Genomic DNA, 15,020 nt, shown 5'->3' with positions numbered 1-15,020 from the left:
TGCAGGACCGCCTGGGCTGCTCCTGAGAACCGTGGTGCTCGGTGGTGCCCCGGCCTGAAGTGCAAGGCGGTCGGTCCCTCGTGAGGCCCCGCGGGGAAGCTGCAGTAGCTTCCCCTCAGGTTGCCAGCGAGGCCCTGCTGGAGCCACGGGGGAGCTCGCTAGCGTCTCCTCTGGGCCAGAAGTGAGAGGAACGCTTCTGTTGCCCGTGAGCTCGGAATCCTCTGAGGGTCATTACCAAAACCGCCCCGCCCCCTCTCAGGCGCGCGGGGGGGAGGGGGGGGGGCGGGCTGTGCTGTGCACGGGAGCCCCGCCCGGGCAGGAGAGCTTTCCGGGCTGTTCCGCCTCCACCCAGGGTTCCTGTCGTCACCCGACTCAGAGGAGCGGCGCTAGTGTGCGCCTGGCCTCGAGGTCTGGGGCCCTGCTCTCCCTCCCGGCGGGCTGAGTCAGGCCGCCTGGCTGCCGTCAAGGGGGGGTTGCCCGGAATGAGCTCCGTAGGGTCCCTCCCTCTAATGTTTGCTGACGGGGGGTTGTCGTTTGTGCTGCTTGTGTCACTTACTACCTGACGGGTTTTGTTTAGGCTGCTCTGCCGAGACTCCGGGGGTGAGACTGAGTCGATGCTTCTTAATGAGACAGTGCCACAATGGGTCATTGACATCACTGTGGATGTAAGTGTCCTTCGCTCCTGCTTCGCCCTTTTGTCCTTTCCAGATCACGAAGGCATAAGAACAGCTTTAGACCGTGCCGTCCTAAACTCGAGTCAAAACTAGGCTCCAAGTGGAATCCCCCTCCGCTTCCCTGCAGCTCCAGGGCTGCGGAAGAAGTTGGTAATGAGTCGTGTCAGTTTATATCTCTGTTGGATTGAGTTATAAACATGGCATGTGCTTATTAAAGAAAATAAACGAATGGAGGGAAACTCCCACCTCTTTCCCAGTCATCCCTTTCTTCCATCCACTCCTGTCCTTCTCCCTAGAGCGATAACTTTTCGTCGTTTAATGCACAACCTTCAGGACTTTTTTCTGTGCATACACAAGCAGGTACTATCCAGGTGTGTGTGTAGGTGCCTCTGTGTGTGTGTAGATACAGACACACACACACACACACACACACACACACACAGTTCATTATTTTGCACAAAATCTTATACATTCTGTTCTGCAACTTGGTTTGGTTTTATTTTTTGCTTAAAAATATGTCTTGGATGGTTTTTCATGTCTGTACGTCATATGGGTCATTCCTTTTTAATGATTACATAGTATGTCTTTGTATAAATGTGTCATAATTAATTATCTGGTCCCCGATTGAGGGACGTTAAGGTTGTTTCCAGTGTTCTCGATCACAAACAATGCTTCCGTCAACATCCTTGTACGTGTATCTTTGTATACTTTTAGGATAAATTCCTAGAAGTGGACTTGCTGGATCCAAGGGTCTGCAGGTTTTAAATTTTACGATACAGCCCACTTGCCCCCACAGAGGCTCCAACAGTGCATGAGTGCCCATTTTTCCACACTGACTGACACTGTCGGTCTTTGCTAAAAGATGGCAAATATATCCTTGTTTTAATGTGGGTCGGTTTGTTTGCTTCCATCTGTACTGAGGTTAGGCATCTTTTCGTATTGGCTGTTTGTGCTTCTCCTGTGAATTGCCTCTGTATCCTTCACTCCTTTTTCTGTTGGGGAGTTTGTGTTTCTCCCTGATTTGCAGGACTTCTTCATATTGAACAGTCACCCTTTGACTATTATCTGTGCCTCTCAGTTGAAGTATTACTTTTTCGTGGTTGGTGTCTTTTACCAGGCAAAAAGTTTGAATTTTTATGTAATCAGATTGATCTTCATGGCTCTGAGTGTCACATCTTGCTTGGCTATTCTCTGGTACGTCTGTGATCATTGTTTGTGTCTAGACCTGTAATTTATGAGAATGTGTGCTGTTTAGTGTGAGGTGGGATGCTAACTTCCTCCAAGCAGATAGCCAGTGTGCCAAAACAATTTTTTTGAATAACCTATCCTTTTCTTAGTAATTGGAAATGCTGTCTTTATCAGGTACTAAATTTCTATATGCACCTGGGTCTGTTTCTAGACTCTCTTATGTGCTGTTGATCTGTTTTATATATTCCTAAAGCCTTATGAAAAGAGATTGAATCTCTAGAACCTCCAGAAAATGTGTTTTCTGTCCAGATATACCTCCAAGAACCTAAAGCCAGTGTGACACCTGATGGGTATTCTGTGCTCTTAGCTCTGAGTCTGAGCTCCCCATAAGCACTATTTTCTTTGAGTGTGAAACTCACCTGGGATGCATTGCTGACATTCAGCCTGTGGCTTATTCCTGAGAGGAGACACCCAGACAGGATATGACATGGAGGCTTGAAGGGGAGAAATACCCAGAGAAAAGATGACCAGTTAATTTTGTCCTTCATCTGAGTATGTGATTTACTGCATGGTAGACATCTAGGCGTTTGGCTGAAGTTTCCACTCTCAGTTAAAACCTCAGACCTGATGTGAGAGGGAGAGACGGTTGGAGGACCTCAGTGACCCTTCCAGCTGGATGACGGGCCTCACCAGCCTAGAGTGTGTGGTTTTGCTCAGAAGTGGATGCTGTGGGTTTCTCTCCACACACTGAATTTTCTGTTTCGGCCCCTAAGTATCAGCCCCAGTGTTTTAACGTGGAATTGAGATTTTGCTTTAAACAGCAAGTAAAATTTGTTTCCCTTTAATACCTTGAATTGTTTTTTGGGAAGAGCCATACTGCAGTCTCACACTGCCACTGACGTATCATTTATCTTGTATGCGTTTCATCACGAAACTGAACGTGAGACTTTTCTGGATACACTTTCACTAGGCTTAGGTGATTAGATAGCTTACTATAAATTTCATAGAAAGTTCATTTGAATTGTAAAATGACTATTAACTGGTAAATCATGTTTTTTATTGACATCATTTTCACTCATCAGCTAATAGAAATGATTGTGCCTTTTTTACTTTTAATATTTCAGAAAAATATGCCCAAATTCAACAAAATTCCTTTCTACCTCCAACCTCACGCATCTTCGGGAGCAAAAACCTTAAAAAAGTAAGTAAACGTAGTATCATGTGATGCCAGATCTAATTAATTGCCGGAGATTTTTGTATTCTTTATGATTGCTTTTATAGCAAAGGAGACATGTCATAGATCTAAAGCTAGTTTCATAATACTGAAAGTTTACACAACTTACCCTTTACCAAGTACCTATGTGGTAGGCCACAGAAGTTCAAAAAAGTAAGACTTGGATTTTGTTTCTTGCCACAGCATAGTTTAGGACACAGTTTGTATATAAAGACTGCTTTCACAGATACTTGGGGAATGAGGAGAGAGGGAGAAATGGATTTGGGGCTGGAGCTTTCTGGAAAGGCTTCTTGAAGGACATGGAATTTGAGCTGGACATGTAAGGATGGATAGAGTTTCAAAAGAGAGGTATTCAACAAGACTTAAAAACCTTTTGTTAGGGAAATTTCCAGACATAACGAAAAGGAGATTAGAATGAACCCCGTTATCCTGTCAAACAGCTTCAGGGTTATTGACACATGTCTGAACACTTTCCTTCTTCTCTGCCTCCCCTCCCTCCCACCCACCTACACACACACACACACACACACACACACACACACACACCCCGGATTATTTTAAAGCGAGTCCTAGATACCGCTTGTAATGACTGACGTTTAAGATGGCTTTCAGAGTTTGAGCCTGAGCTGCTTGGGTTGGCAACCTGACGTCAGTGATACAGAAATAGGTTTGGGAGTGAGGAAGCTGATGAATGTAGTTTTGGACACGGAGAGTTTGAGGTTCCTGCAGGACATCCATCTGGAGATACCCGGCTGGCTGTTGGGCTTGTGGTGATCACCGGGGGCTGCCTTCCCTCCCAGGAGCATTCAGTCTGCTGCTGTGCTAGGAAAGTCTTTAAGGGAATAAAACCCGGAAGGCTGTTCTTTATGTATGTGTAAGTCTTAACGTGTATTTAATCTCAGTTACCCGCTATCTGTGTCTTAGGAGGACACTATAGAGAATATGTTGGCAATTCTAAAATAGATGAAGGCAGTGACTGAAAACATTTATTGGTTTATGCTTCTGCGGTTTGCTTTATCTTTACCAAACGGGGACACCAAAGAGCATGTAAGACAACATCCGGCGATTGGCTGATGTCACACTCTGCCCTTGCTTTTTTTTTTTTTTTTTTTTTTTTTTTGCAGAGACAGACTCTCCGCCAGTGACATGCTCCAAGTCCGGAAGGTAATGGAACACGTTTACGAGAAAATCATCAACTTGGATAATGAGTCGCAAACCACTAGCTCTTCTAACAATGAAAAGCCAGGAGAACAGGAAAAAGAGGAGGATATTGCTGTGTTGGCAGAGGAGAAAATCGAACTTTTGTGCCAGGACCAGGTAAGTGCACGCGAGGACCGCGGCCCCATTCTTTCTAGTGCTGATGCTCAGAAAGTCAGGTGTCGTGTGATTACGCTTCCCACGTCTGTGGCCTTTGGGGGTGCTTCTGCTTTTAAGGAGACTCTGAGGAGGGAGTGCTGGGTCTCTCCCACCTACTGGTGAGGCCCCTTCCGAAGGGGCTCTTCGGCCCACCCTGAAGCTCCCATTTACCCCGGGGAGGTTCTCCGCAAAAGGACACAGAGACGGTAAATGTGAATGTGCCGGTGGCCGTTTCTTTCCCCGACCAGAGAAAGACACCCGCTGGCCTCGGTGCGCAGAGCAGCACCTGCCGTGCTGGGTGGAGACGTGCAGCGGAGGTGGGCGGCGCCCCGGGGGAGCTGTTTGAAGTAAAGGTGCACTCGAGGCATTTCCTCAGAGGAGCGGCTGGAGTTGGGATTTCTGTCCCAGCCGCACAAGCTGCGCGTCTCTCGGGGCCCGGTTTGTGTCCGCGTCACGGCGGCTGTGTCAGCACGAGCAGGCCGGCAGGTGGGGACGAGCTGGATCGCCTGCTGAGAGTCTGAGTTCACAATAAAGGTCTTAGGTATCACGCAGTAGAGGCTCTGACACTTTTTGTGACCTGTTTTTTTGCCGCTCAGGTTTTGGATCCAAACATGGACCTCCGGACGGTGAAGCACTTCATCTGGAAGAGCGGGGGCGACCTCACCCTCCATTACCGCCAGAAGTCCACGTGAAGGGCGGGCAGGCGCTCCTGGGTATGCATTTCCTGACCTTCCTCCGTGGCCCCGAGAGTAGTCCTAGGAAGCCCGCTGGGCCCCAATGGGAGCAAGACTTCTAGCGGCCGATTTGGTATGGACCGAGATTCTCTTTCTGTTGAAGCGACTAATCGAGATGTAATATAGAAACCAGTCTCCATGTGTAGATTAAGCTGTCCCCAGGGAGGCAGAGAGCGAGAGCAGGACACCCCCCCCCCCCCCCCCCGAAGAGGACTGTGTCTTGCAAGATGTACAGAGAACGGACGACAGGCCAGCACAGACTCGGCTTCCTCCTTTTGTTTCAAAGGACCTTACCTTTGTCTGTTAGCACTTGTTAGAGACACATCGGTAGAGCCACCTCTGTCACTGTGTTTCAACTTCAAACCCACACGCTCTGTAGCTTTTCTAAGAGAGTACATTCCATCCACGCAGCACCTATGAAGGCTTTTTCCAAGTTGGTCATTAAAAACAAACACCACAAATGTTCTCACACTTACGACAGTTATTTTTAATAGGAATTTGCTGTTGTACAATTCAGGAGCCAGCCCACCTCAAAATAAATTCTCCTTCCTGGGCTTGTTTTAACCCTGCATCTCAGATGCGTTCTTTTAGGAAGGCCTGGAGAGATTCCGGGTGCCGGACCGCAGCCCTCGGACTGCCACACTGGAGTGCGCCCTGCGGTGCCCCGCGGTGCCCCGCGGTGCCGTGGGCCGCAGGGAGGTGCGGCTCTTTCACTCCTCCTCACGGTGCCCCGTTTTGTTTATGGGCAAAAGCCAGGCGACGCCACAGGCTCTCGCTCTGGGTGAACAGTGTGATGCCATCAAAGCCCAAGACCACGATGGAACACTAGCTTCATTTACACGCGACCTAAAACGCCTGGTGTCCTGTCCTGGGAGTATACATACTTGTCCCTCCGGAGTTTCATAGGCAGGGCGGTGGTGCGGTACCTGCACCCACAGTTCTCTTCACTGTTCTTTCTAACGATCTGAAGCTTTCCTAGAATCCTTTGAGTCTTGTACAGAATATAACTTATTGGGGATAAACACTTCAACTTTTGGCAAGAAGAAATACTTTGGATCCTCCCCAAGGTCATTTGTATTCAGCACAGAACAATGGCCCGCCCCATAAAACTACTTAAGACAAGCCTCCTGTATGAAGCCAGAAGCACAAGTGCCTTCGGAGGGCAGTTTATTCGGGTCCGGTCGCCTCCCCCTCTCGTGTGCGGTCAGTCCCCACGGCAGCAGGGGCCGGGGAGGGCGGGGAAGGTCTTTCTTCCTCCCCGTCCTCTTCCCAGGCTCGGCTGGAGGCAGCCGACGGGCCCGGGGCCAGACCTGACCATTTGAGATTCCCTTGCCTGCACGACTGTAGAGACAGGGCTCCCTCACCGCCGGTCAGGCTCCTTTGGAAAGTGGACAGGTCACTGCCTCCAGCACTTTGAAGAAGTCAGCAAAGAGGTGCCACGTTCCCAAGGAGTCTTTCCCCCTCACGCACAGAGCCACCGGCTTCTTTTTTTAAAGTCCTTTCTATCTGTTGGATACAACGGTGCACTTTTGGTGCACATTTTTTAGCAATAGTTGTGAATTAATGACGAAAACACAACAACCAAAAAACCCCACAGCTCATTTACCAGCCCTCAGCTGTGTCTGCGGGAGGGGCCCTTGTGCCACAGAACGGGTTTTGCTGGGCCGTTTTGCCCTGTGTGCCGAGGCTTGAGGGGCGGCTGCACCCCCTTCCTGTCATCCATCTGACCCTCGGCATGCTTCTACTTCTTTTTTTCCTTCCAGTCAAACCAGTAATAGCTTCCAGAAAATTTGACAGCCTGCAACGCCAAAAGGGTAAAAATCTGTATTTCGCGGTTGTATAGAATAAAGGCTTTAGTTAAAATATTTAAAGTGTAGTACACATTTATTTCTTTCACTTGTCACTTTCCTTCATAGCAGATTACAGAGAAACTTCCGGTTCCGTGTTTATCCTGACAATAATCAGCATCAACGCCCATTTTATCACCCAGTTTCAGGAGGGGAGTGCGTAAAAGGGAGGGAAGAGCCACAGCTCTGAAGGGAAGGGCACTCTGGGCCAGACTCCCAGGCTGTAGCTCAGGGAAGCTGCTCTCAGAACGGTCCCGCGGTGATGCTGTTCCGCTGCCCGGATTCCCGCAGGCGGACAGACGCCGGGCTCCCAGACCATCCGAGAACCAAGCCCCGGCACTGGTGTCTCCGTTCTGCAGCGTATCGGCTGCTCCGGTAGGTTTGACAAGGGCTTGCTTTCAGTGCTGTCACAGTGCCAGGAAGTTGAAGTGTTCGCTAACCGGGGGCCCTCCCTCCGTATACTTGACCTGTCCCGCCCAGAGCAGAGTCCCCGTCCCGTGGGCCTTGGGCCTAACAGAAATCTGGGCCCCGTTAAGTGCAGACGTTACACATCAAGCAGCAAAGGTGGCACCTCCCGCTGGGTGGCAGCTAGAAGACAAGGCCGGAGGCAGCCCAAGTGGCGATCAGCAAATAGGGAGGGGAGGGACTGAAGCCAAGTCAGGAAGCACTTCCGTGGAGGGGAGGGGCCCTTCCTGGATGGAGCCCTCCCTGCCTGCAGGAACCAAGTAGAGCAGAAAACCTGGCCTCGTGTTAGCCTCTCGGGGCACCTGGAGGTGGAGGGAGCAGCCTCCTCCCGAACTGTGGGGAAGAACGGAGCGGCCCTTACCCACTCTCGTCCAGGCCCCCCCCGCCCTTACCCCGTGGAGCGGGAGCAGTGTCTAAAGAGGTCCGGTCAGGACCCGCTTTGAAAGAGTCTGCTTAGGATGGTGAACTTAAATTTGTCATTTTTATTCACCGCTGGGGCTGACAAAGCCTTGTGTATTTAAAAGAGATGGTTGTAGAAGTTTGGGAGCTGACAGGAGGCACCACCGGGTCTGAGGGGCGGCGGCCCTGGGGAAGAAGAAACGTCATGATCCAAGATCAAGGGAGTCTCTGCTGCAGGGCCCAGAGTCTCCACCCCTCCTCTCCCAGGAGAGGTGGACACGTTCACGGCTTCTCTCCTCCAGCTGAGACTGGCGTATGTCAGCCTGAACCGCCTGTGCAGTGTAGCATGCATGGAGAAGGGGGCACGTGACACAAGAGACCGTGATTGCGGCTCCAGGGGTCCCCAAGGCACGGGGCTGCCTTCTAGTACACGCAGGGCCAGCTGAGCTGTGCAGGCCGAGTCAAGGCCAGCCCCACGAAGTGTCAGGCAAACACTCCACACCCGTCCCTTCCTCCTTCACTCCCATCTGCACCCCTGACCCCGCCTGGATGCTGTGGCCTCCCGGACAGCCATAGCGACCGGAGCAGGAGAAGCGCCGGACTTAAGGGTACGTGGCCTAAAGATGCCAAGGCCCACGGCCTCCCCTTACTACCCACTCGCTTTGTCCCACCCAAGCAGCAGAGTCCTTTCCTCTCCCACCCCAGCTCCTGCAGAACTTAACCTGGGTGCTACTCCCAGCCTCCTACCGCCCCAAATGGACTCGTTTGAGACTCTCAAGTGCCCGATTCCTCAAAGCCAGGACCGTCGGGCAGAATTAAGGCCGACGTGTCATCTCTTCGAGACCAGTAGGGTCTGAGCGGACACAAGAGCCCTGGCCTGCCGAAGTCCCTGCACGTCACTGGGGGCTGCAGCCTAGGAAGCCGGACACACCGGGCCGGAGGCTGGGCCGCGCGGCACGGCCCGAGCTGCTGCCCCACACCGAGGCCTCGTGAAATGCCACCGGGCCTCGTCCCAGCCTAGGGCGTTATTTCTGGGGTAGAGAGCCGGGCCTGGCCAGCCGCCCCCTCAGCCTCCGCCTCCGAGTCCGGGCTCTCTGTGCTCGCCGGCTCCTCCTCGGCCTGTGCTTCAAGCAGCTCAGCAGACAGCCCGTCTTCCGGTGAGGCCGTAAAGGTGAGGCTGTCGGGAAGGGTTAGCTGAGGCAGGTGGTCTGGCTGGGCCTGGGGGCCTGGGCTGTCCGGGAAGGAGACCTCAAACTCTGACCCCGACCACGTGGCCTCACCTGAAACACACAGGGTGGGGCTCAGGAGGCCTGCGGGACCCGGGGCCAGCCACTCCTCTGACCCCCAGCCCCCAGCCCAGGCGGTGATGGGGAAGGGGGGCTCCGGTGTACAAATGCCTCGATGAGGCTCTGTGTCACCCCAAAGCCAGCCTCCCTCCCAGCTGAGAAACTCGGGGCAGCCTTCCCAACAGCCCAGGGTCCTTCCCGGAGAGCTTCCGCGGGCGTCGGCCACTCACCGCCCCGCTCGTGACAACCGCTGCTGGAGCAGACGTCCTCGGGCCCTGCGGCTGTCACGGCTGTGGGGGTCGGCTCCGTGGGAGACGGCAGGCTGGGCCACACGCTGGCATTGCTGCTGTCCAACAGGGAGATACCCGACACGTCCAGGAAGCCTAGAGGAAGGGGCGCGAGTGTTTCCCAGCACCAAACCCCGACCACTGGAAGGCCAGTACCCTGGGGCACCTGGCCCGGCCTAAACCTGCAATGTCCTCAGCCCGTGGGGGCGCCCCCACCCAACCCCCAAGCGGTCCCCACTGCCTACCGCCGAGGAAAGAAAGGAGTCCGCGTTTGGGCCTCAGGGGAATAGCACTGTGGCAGGGAGCTCAGACCCCGCCTGCTCTGTCCCCAGAGTGCCACGTGACCTTGAGCAGGCCACTTCCCTTCTGCCGTCCCCCCATCTGCACGCGGCACTGGCTCACCTGCAACCATCCTCACATATACGACATAGGACATATATGCCACAGGACGACAGGTCCGGGGAAGGTTTTGGCACTTGGGCGAAAGCCTCGCCCTAAACACGACTCCCACTCCAGCACCGAGGGGTGGCAGGCCCCCGAGCCTGCCGTCCGCGGGGCCCGCTCGCTACCTGGGTCCATGACTCGCTGCACTGGAGGTGGAGGCTGAAGAGGAGTCTCCATGGGACGTGCGAGTCCCCCAAGGTCTGGAGCACCACGGCTGGGACTCCCAGGCTCAGAAAGCTGTTTCTCCAAGGAGGAGCCGGGTGCCTGCAGCAGGGCCTGCGGCGGCCAGGGACGAGGAGGGAACAGGGCGGGGGCATTTCAGGTCACACAGTCCACCCTAACCCCCGGCCCACGCTTGCCAGGGGATCAGCGCTCCGCTTGAAGGCGCAGACAGCCTCGGTGACCTGCCCCCTCCCCGTCCAGGTGATCTGAAGTTGGGCACAAGGGGCCTGGCGTGGCCTCTCCCGCAGCGCTGACAGGAACCCCGGTGTCCACCCGGCCGGGTCCTCCCATGACCCGCCAGAAGAGAAGGCCCTCCCTGAACTCCAGCGTGCCTGGGGAGCGATCCTTGCATGCCCCCCCGGTACAGACCCCAGGCACCAGCCCGGTGCCCCAGAGGCACTCAGGTGCCTCTTCCAACAGCCGAGAAGGCAGGTCCGGCGCTCTCCTACGGACTCGGCCAGACACCTGCCCAGCCCGGGTTCCGCGAGCCCGGCCTCTGACCCGACGTTACCAGACTCACCGAGGCACAGGACGAGGCTATGCCCACCTCCGAGCCTCAGTTTCAAATGAAAATGACAACTAGTGCCTTGCCGTTACTCTCACCTGCAGACCCAAGTGGCAGGAGAACCCAAGTGGGCTTCACTGTCCCAGGACGGGACCATCCGCTTCCACTAGGTCCCAGAAGCAAAAGGTCCTCCCCAGAGCTCCATAAACGGGCCCCCGGCGACGCCAGAGTCCTCTTTTCCCAGATGGCAGGCCCCTCTGCCCACAGGAAGGCCCCCCCCACTGGCAGATGCCCCCCCACGCACCTCCATGTAGTCACCCTGCCTGGAGCCGGTCTCTGGACGAGGAGGGGCAGGAGAGTCCTGGGGGGTGGGTCCAGGTGGCGGGGCACCAGGCGGCGGGGCACCAGGCGGCTTCTTGTGGTGGCTGGAGGGCTGGGTTGGGATCCGGTGCAGATACCCGTAGCCGATGCCACACCCCAGACTGCCGAAGTCCAGAAACAGTCAATCCGAGGGGTGGTCCCCTAGTCGGTCCTAGATCCGCCAACCCCACCCACGACTGGCAGTGGAAGAGCGAAAAGGGCGCCTCCCGGCCCCGTGTTCATCCTCAGCACCTCTGCACCCAGAGCCCAGCCTCCACACCCCCCCTGTGCGATTCTGGTCCGTGGCCAGCGGACAGGTCCCGCCCCGCAGCCCTCCCACTGAGCAAGTACCTGCCCTCTCCACCCCAGGCTGCGTTGGGAGTTACAGTCACCTCCCGGCAGGAGTCCGACTCGCAGTTGTAAACCATCAGCTTCAAGGGCTTCCCCTCGTGGGACTCGATGAGTGTAAAGAAGTCCTCGGACTACGACAAAGCCGGCGCCTGAGCCCTGCTCCCGGCACAGGAATCGGAGGCCCCAACAAAACGAGGCCCACCCCGCGGCCAGCACCCATCTCCACACCGGCGGCGACAGCCTTCAGGGACCCGGGGAGGGCAAGCCAAATCCTGCTCACCTCCTGGAGGATCTGGTCTGAGCCAACCACATAGTCTGTGTAGGGGCGCAGGCCGGCAAGGGAGGCGGGTGAAGAGGGTTCCACTTCCTGCGGAAACAAGCACCAACTGCCTGTCTTGCTCCTGGAGCTGGGCGGGGGTGGGGGGGAGCGGGGAGGTTGGAGGGGCCTGCCTCTCCAGGTACTCAGTGGGACTTCTGTCCTCTGTCCCCAGGCCCTGCAGGACCTCAAGCCCAGACCCTCCTACTGCACCCCCTAATTTCCGCAGGCTGTCCAGCAGAGGGCAGCACCGAGGCGCCGCTCATGGGCCCTGAGCTCTGCGCTCTGACCTGGGTTAACTCCTGACTCCACCAACCCCGAGCCAGCGACTGTGGACAAATACTTAACCCCTTAGCATCAGTTTCCCCACAGTTAAAAGTAGGATACACAGTACTTCCCCATGGACAACCTCAGGGCTTCCGAGAAGATTAAAAACAGAACACACACGAAGAATGAAAACCACACGTCGGGCCCGTCGTAAGTGCCAACTGTGTGGTTCCTGCGGCGGGCCCGTCGTAAGTGCCAACTGTGTGGTTCCTGCGGCGGGCCTGCGGCTGGAGACCCCTGCGGAGGGGCTGGAGGCGGAGGCAGTGAGCAGGACTGGGTCCAAGGATTGTTTACTCCCTGGGGGGGTGGGGGGTGGGAACTCTACTATTCCCAATCTCCCAGTCGCTCCCAGGGGAAGTGCAAAGGGATTACCGCATCGTCACCCCCACTGCGCTCCTGGACCGCAGAAAGACAGAGAAGCCTCCCACGAGAAGCCAGTAAGCGACAGTGGAGGCCACAAATCGGATCAGTCCACTGCCAGCTCAGGAAGCCCTCCGCCCACCAAGCTGCAGGACTCCTTCAAGGACGTGGGCACCACCAGGGAACGTACGTGTGTGTCTGCGAACAGACCTTAACAGCAGCACCTGTGACAGCTCAGTCGCTGAGATTCGTCAAGACCCAGCCCCCCAGGCAGCAAGCCAAGGCCCGAGGGGGCCTAAAGCAGGGGACCTGCCAGCAAAGACGAGATCCCGGCAGACCACCGAGTGGCCTGGAAGAGACGCTATAAAGGGCGGCCGCCTTCTGGCAGCACGACCACCCCTCCAGGAGACGGTACCCCGCCTCTCAGAACAAGAAACCAAGGTTTCGGGGGTAAGAACGTGCCCAGAGTCACCCGGCTCACAAGCGGGGTGACGAGGAGCTGACCTCGGGACTCCTCTAACAGAGAAGCACTGGCTGCTGGCCTCTCCCGGTTGCCCCCCACCCCCACCCCCTGCCCTTCCCCCCGCCCCCGCCTCCCCCTGCGCGCGGGCACCACCTCCCCCGCATGCCCACCCTGGGCCCACTCACCAGCACATGCCACACGTGCTCGCTGGCCCTGCGGAAGCTGCAGAAGCGCACGCTGGCTCCCAGCAGGCCCTGGCCGCCCCACATGTTGCTGGGCACCACCTCCACCTCGCGCACCTTCATGGTCTTCATATTGAACACCTCCAGCTTCACGGGCTTCTCCACATTGGCCTTCAGCAGGGCCTTGAGCGTGTCGTTCTCCTTGTTCTGCAGGGGCAGTGGGGCTGACGCCGGGGCCCCACCCCCCACCCCCACCCCCGGGTCAGGGCCCCTCGGACCGGTCTGGGTCTGAGATGAGGAAGGGCCTGGCGGCCAGCGGCCCCGGCAGGACCCGGCGAGGGCATGGGCCACGGCGGGCTCTGGGGCCGGCGACCCCCGCAGCCCCCACAGGGTGCCCCTAGGCACCACTAAACCTGCCTCCCTCAGCCCCCTGGGGAACACAACAAAGTGGTCCAGAGCGTGGCAGGGTTGCCCCTCTGCGAGGCGCCCCTCGGCCAGAGCCTTCGCACCTCTCAGGCCCCGAAAGGTAGCTCCAAGAGCCCCCCCACCGGCCTCCTCCCGGAAAGCTAAGGAGCAGAGCCCTGGGAGAGCCCCAGTGAGGCTAAATAGAGGCCTGGAGAAGGAGAGGTGGGTTGGGCCTCCCTCCAGAAGGAAAGGGAGGCAGAACAGGATGGGGTCTGCCGTGGGACAGGAGACACACACACACGCACACACACACACACACATAAGCAAGGCAGACAGACGTCGCATGGGGGAGCCTCACCAGCCTCGAGTGCCCGATGGTGATGATGAAGTCAAAGTAGGGCTCCAGGCCTGCCTGCTGGGCTGGGGAGTTCTCCTGTACCTGTCCCACGGTAGAGGCCACCGTCACCATCCCAACCCCGTGCCCCTCCCAGAAAGCCCCGGCCCCCAATTTCAGAGGCCACACATCACGGATCCCTGTGTCCCAGCAGGGACACGTGCACTGCACGAACTGTTCCAGGCAGGCCACACATGGGCACGGTCGAGGTAACTCAATCCTCTCTTGCCGCCTTCCGGGGCACAAATTTTCCTCTTTAGGAAATGGCTCTTGTCTGATCATGATCCGCACAGCATGCTTCCGGACAGGCCTCCTAGGAGAGCTCAGGGCAGCCCTGGGGGCTTCTAGAAGGCCACAGAGACACAGGGTGGCACAGGCCTGGGGGGAGGCTTAGGAGACTGGGAAGCCGGAGAGTTTACCAGAGAGGTTTAGATGTGGACAGGAAGGGAGGGTCCCAGGACGGAACCAGGGTTGTGCTCAGAAAGAGGGGGAAGGCAGCCTGTGGCCAGATCCCAGAAAGAGGGGGAAGGCAGCCTGTGGCCAGATCCCAGAGGGCCCGGACCCTGTGGTGACGGACCCATGACCAGCCGGGGAGGCGTGGCAGCTGCTGAGGAGTGTGGCTGAGGGAAGCAGACTGGAGGGACTGCCCCAAGGGATGAGCCTGAGCAGGGGGCCCAGTGAGCAGAGCCAGATCCCGGCCTCACAGCCTAGTCCCCACAGCACGGAACACAGATCCGCCAGGAGCCACTCCTAGCCCAGGGGGGGCCCCTGCCCTGTACTCCCGGGACTCACCGCTGGCTCCATACACACAACAACCAGGCCTCCCAGCTGGGGTAGAAATCCATCTCAAAGGCCCCATTTACAGAGCCTTGCTCAAACAATGCAGGCTTTATACCCGGGGCTGGACCCTGCGGTGCCCCCCCCCACCCCGCACCCACACCCTCAGGCCTTTGGCTGTGAGCACTTGATGTCCTGCTGGTCAGGCATCAGCCCAGAGGACACTGGGCTCCTGTGGCCTCCACAATGGAAAGGCCCTGTGGCTTCGACTACCCACCAGCCCCTAGAGTCTTGGATCCCCCCAGCTGAAGGAGAGCTCACACCGAGCCCCTGGATCAAAGCTAATGTTAAAAACTGAGAACAAACTGAGGGTTGATGGGGGGTGGGAGGGAGGGCAGGGTGGGAGGGAGGGCAGGGTGGGTGATGGGTATTGAGGAGGGCACC

General features: G+C 56.7%; 2 protein-coding genes across 5 annotated transcripts in view; one reads left to right on the top strand and one right to left on the bottom strand.

Annotated features, from left to right (window-relative positions):
* The window catches only part of WDR48 (WD repeat domain 48), a 41,698-nt gene extending 35,948 nt beyond the window's left edge, over positions 1–5,750 (top strand). For all 3 annotated transcript variants that reach the window (XM_049628981.1, XM_049628980.1, XM_049628982.1), the window contains 4 exons: positions 578–665; positions 2,987–3,063; positions 4,221–4,413; positions 5,049–5,750. In XM_049628981.1, coding sequence (XP_049484938.1) covers positions 578–665; positions 2,987–3,063; positions 4,221–4,413; positions 5,049–5,144 — 454 coding nt within the window. In that variant the 3' untranslated portion in view covers positions 5,145–5,750. The remainder of the gene's footprint in view (positions 1–577; positions 666–2,986; positions 3,064–4,220; positions 4,414–5,048) is intronic.
* A 2,210-nt stretch (positions 5,751–7,960) lies between these two features.
* The window catches only part of GORASP1 (golgi reassembly stacking protein 1), a 9,996-nt gene continuing 2,936 nt past the window's right edge, over positions 7,961–15,020 (bottom strand). The window contains exons 2-9 of one of the 2 annotated variants that reach the window (XM_049628983.1): positions 13,764–13,844; positions 13,004–13,207; positions 11,633–11,719; positions 11,353–11,483; positions 10,946–11,123; positions 10,040–10,190; positions 9,414–9,566; positions 7,961–9,177 (exon numbers count right to left, since the gene is read on the bottom strand). In XM_049628983.1, coding sequence (XP_049484940.1) covers positions 8,915–9,177; positions 9,414–9,566; positions 10,040–10,190; positions 10,946–11,123; positions 11,353–11,483; positions 11,633–11,719; positions 13,004–13,207; positions 13,764–13,844 — 1,248 coding nt within the window. In that variant the 3' untranslated portion in view covers positions 7,961–8,914. Of the gene's footprint in view, positions 9,178–9,413; positions 9,567–9,872; positions 10,191–10,945; positions 11,124–11,352; positions 11,484–11,632; positions 11,720–13,003; positions 13,208–13,763; positions 13,845–15,020 lie in introns of those variants that run through there. The other variant, XM_049628984.1, reaches the window with a different exon arrangement.

The sequence above is a fragment of the Panthera uncia genome, chromosome C2 (genome assembly GCF_023721935.1).
Source record: "Panthera uncia isolate 11264 chromosome C2, Puncia_PCG_1.0, whole genome shotgun sequence".
In the NCBI taxonomy this organism is placed as follows: domain Eukaryota; kingdom Metazoa; phylum Chordata; class Mammalia; order Carnivora; family Felidae; genus Panthera; species Panthera uncia.
The sequence above is the reverse complement of the archived record's forward strand: the minus strand, read 5'-3'. Positions and strand labels throughout refer to the sequence as shown.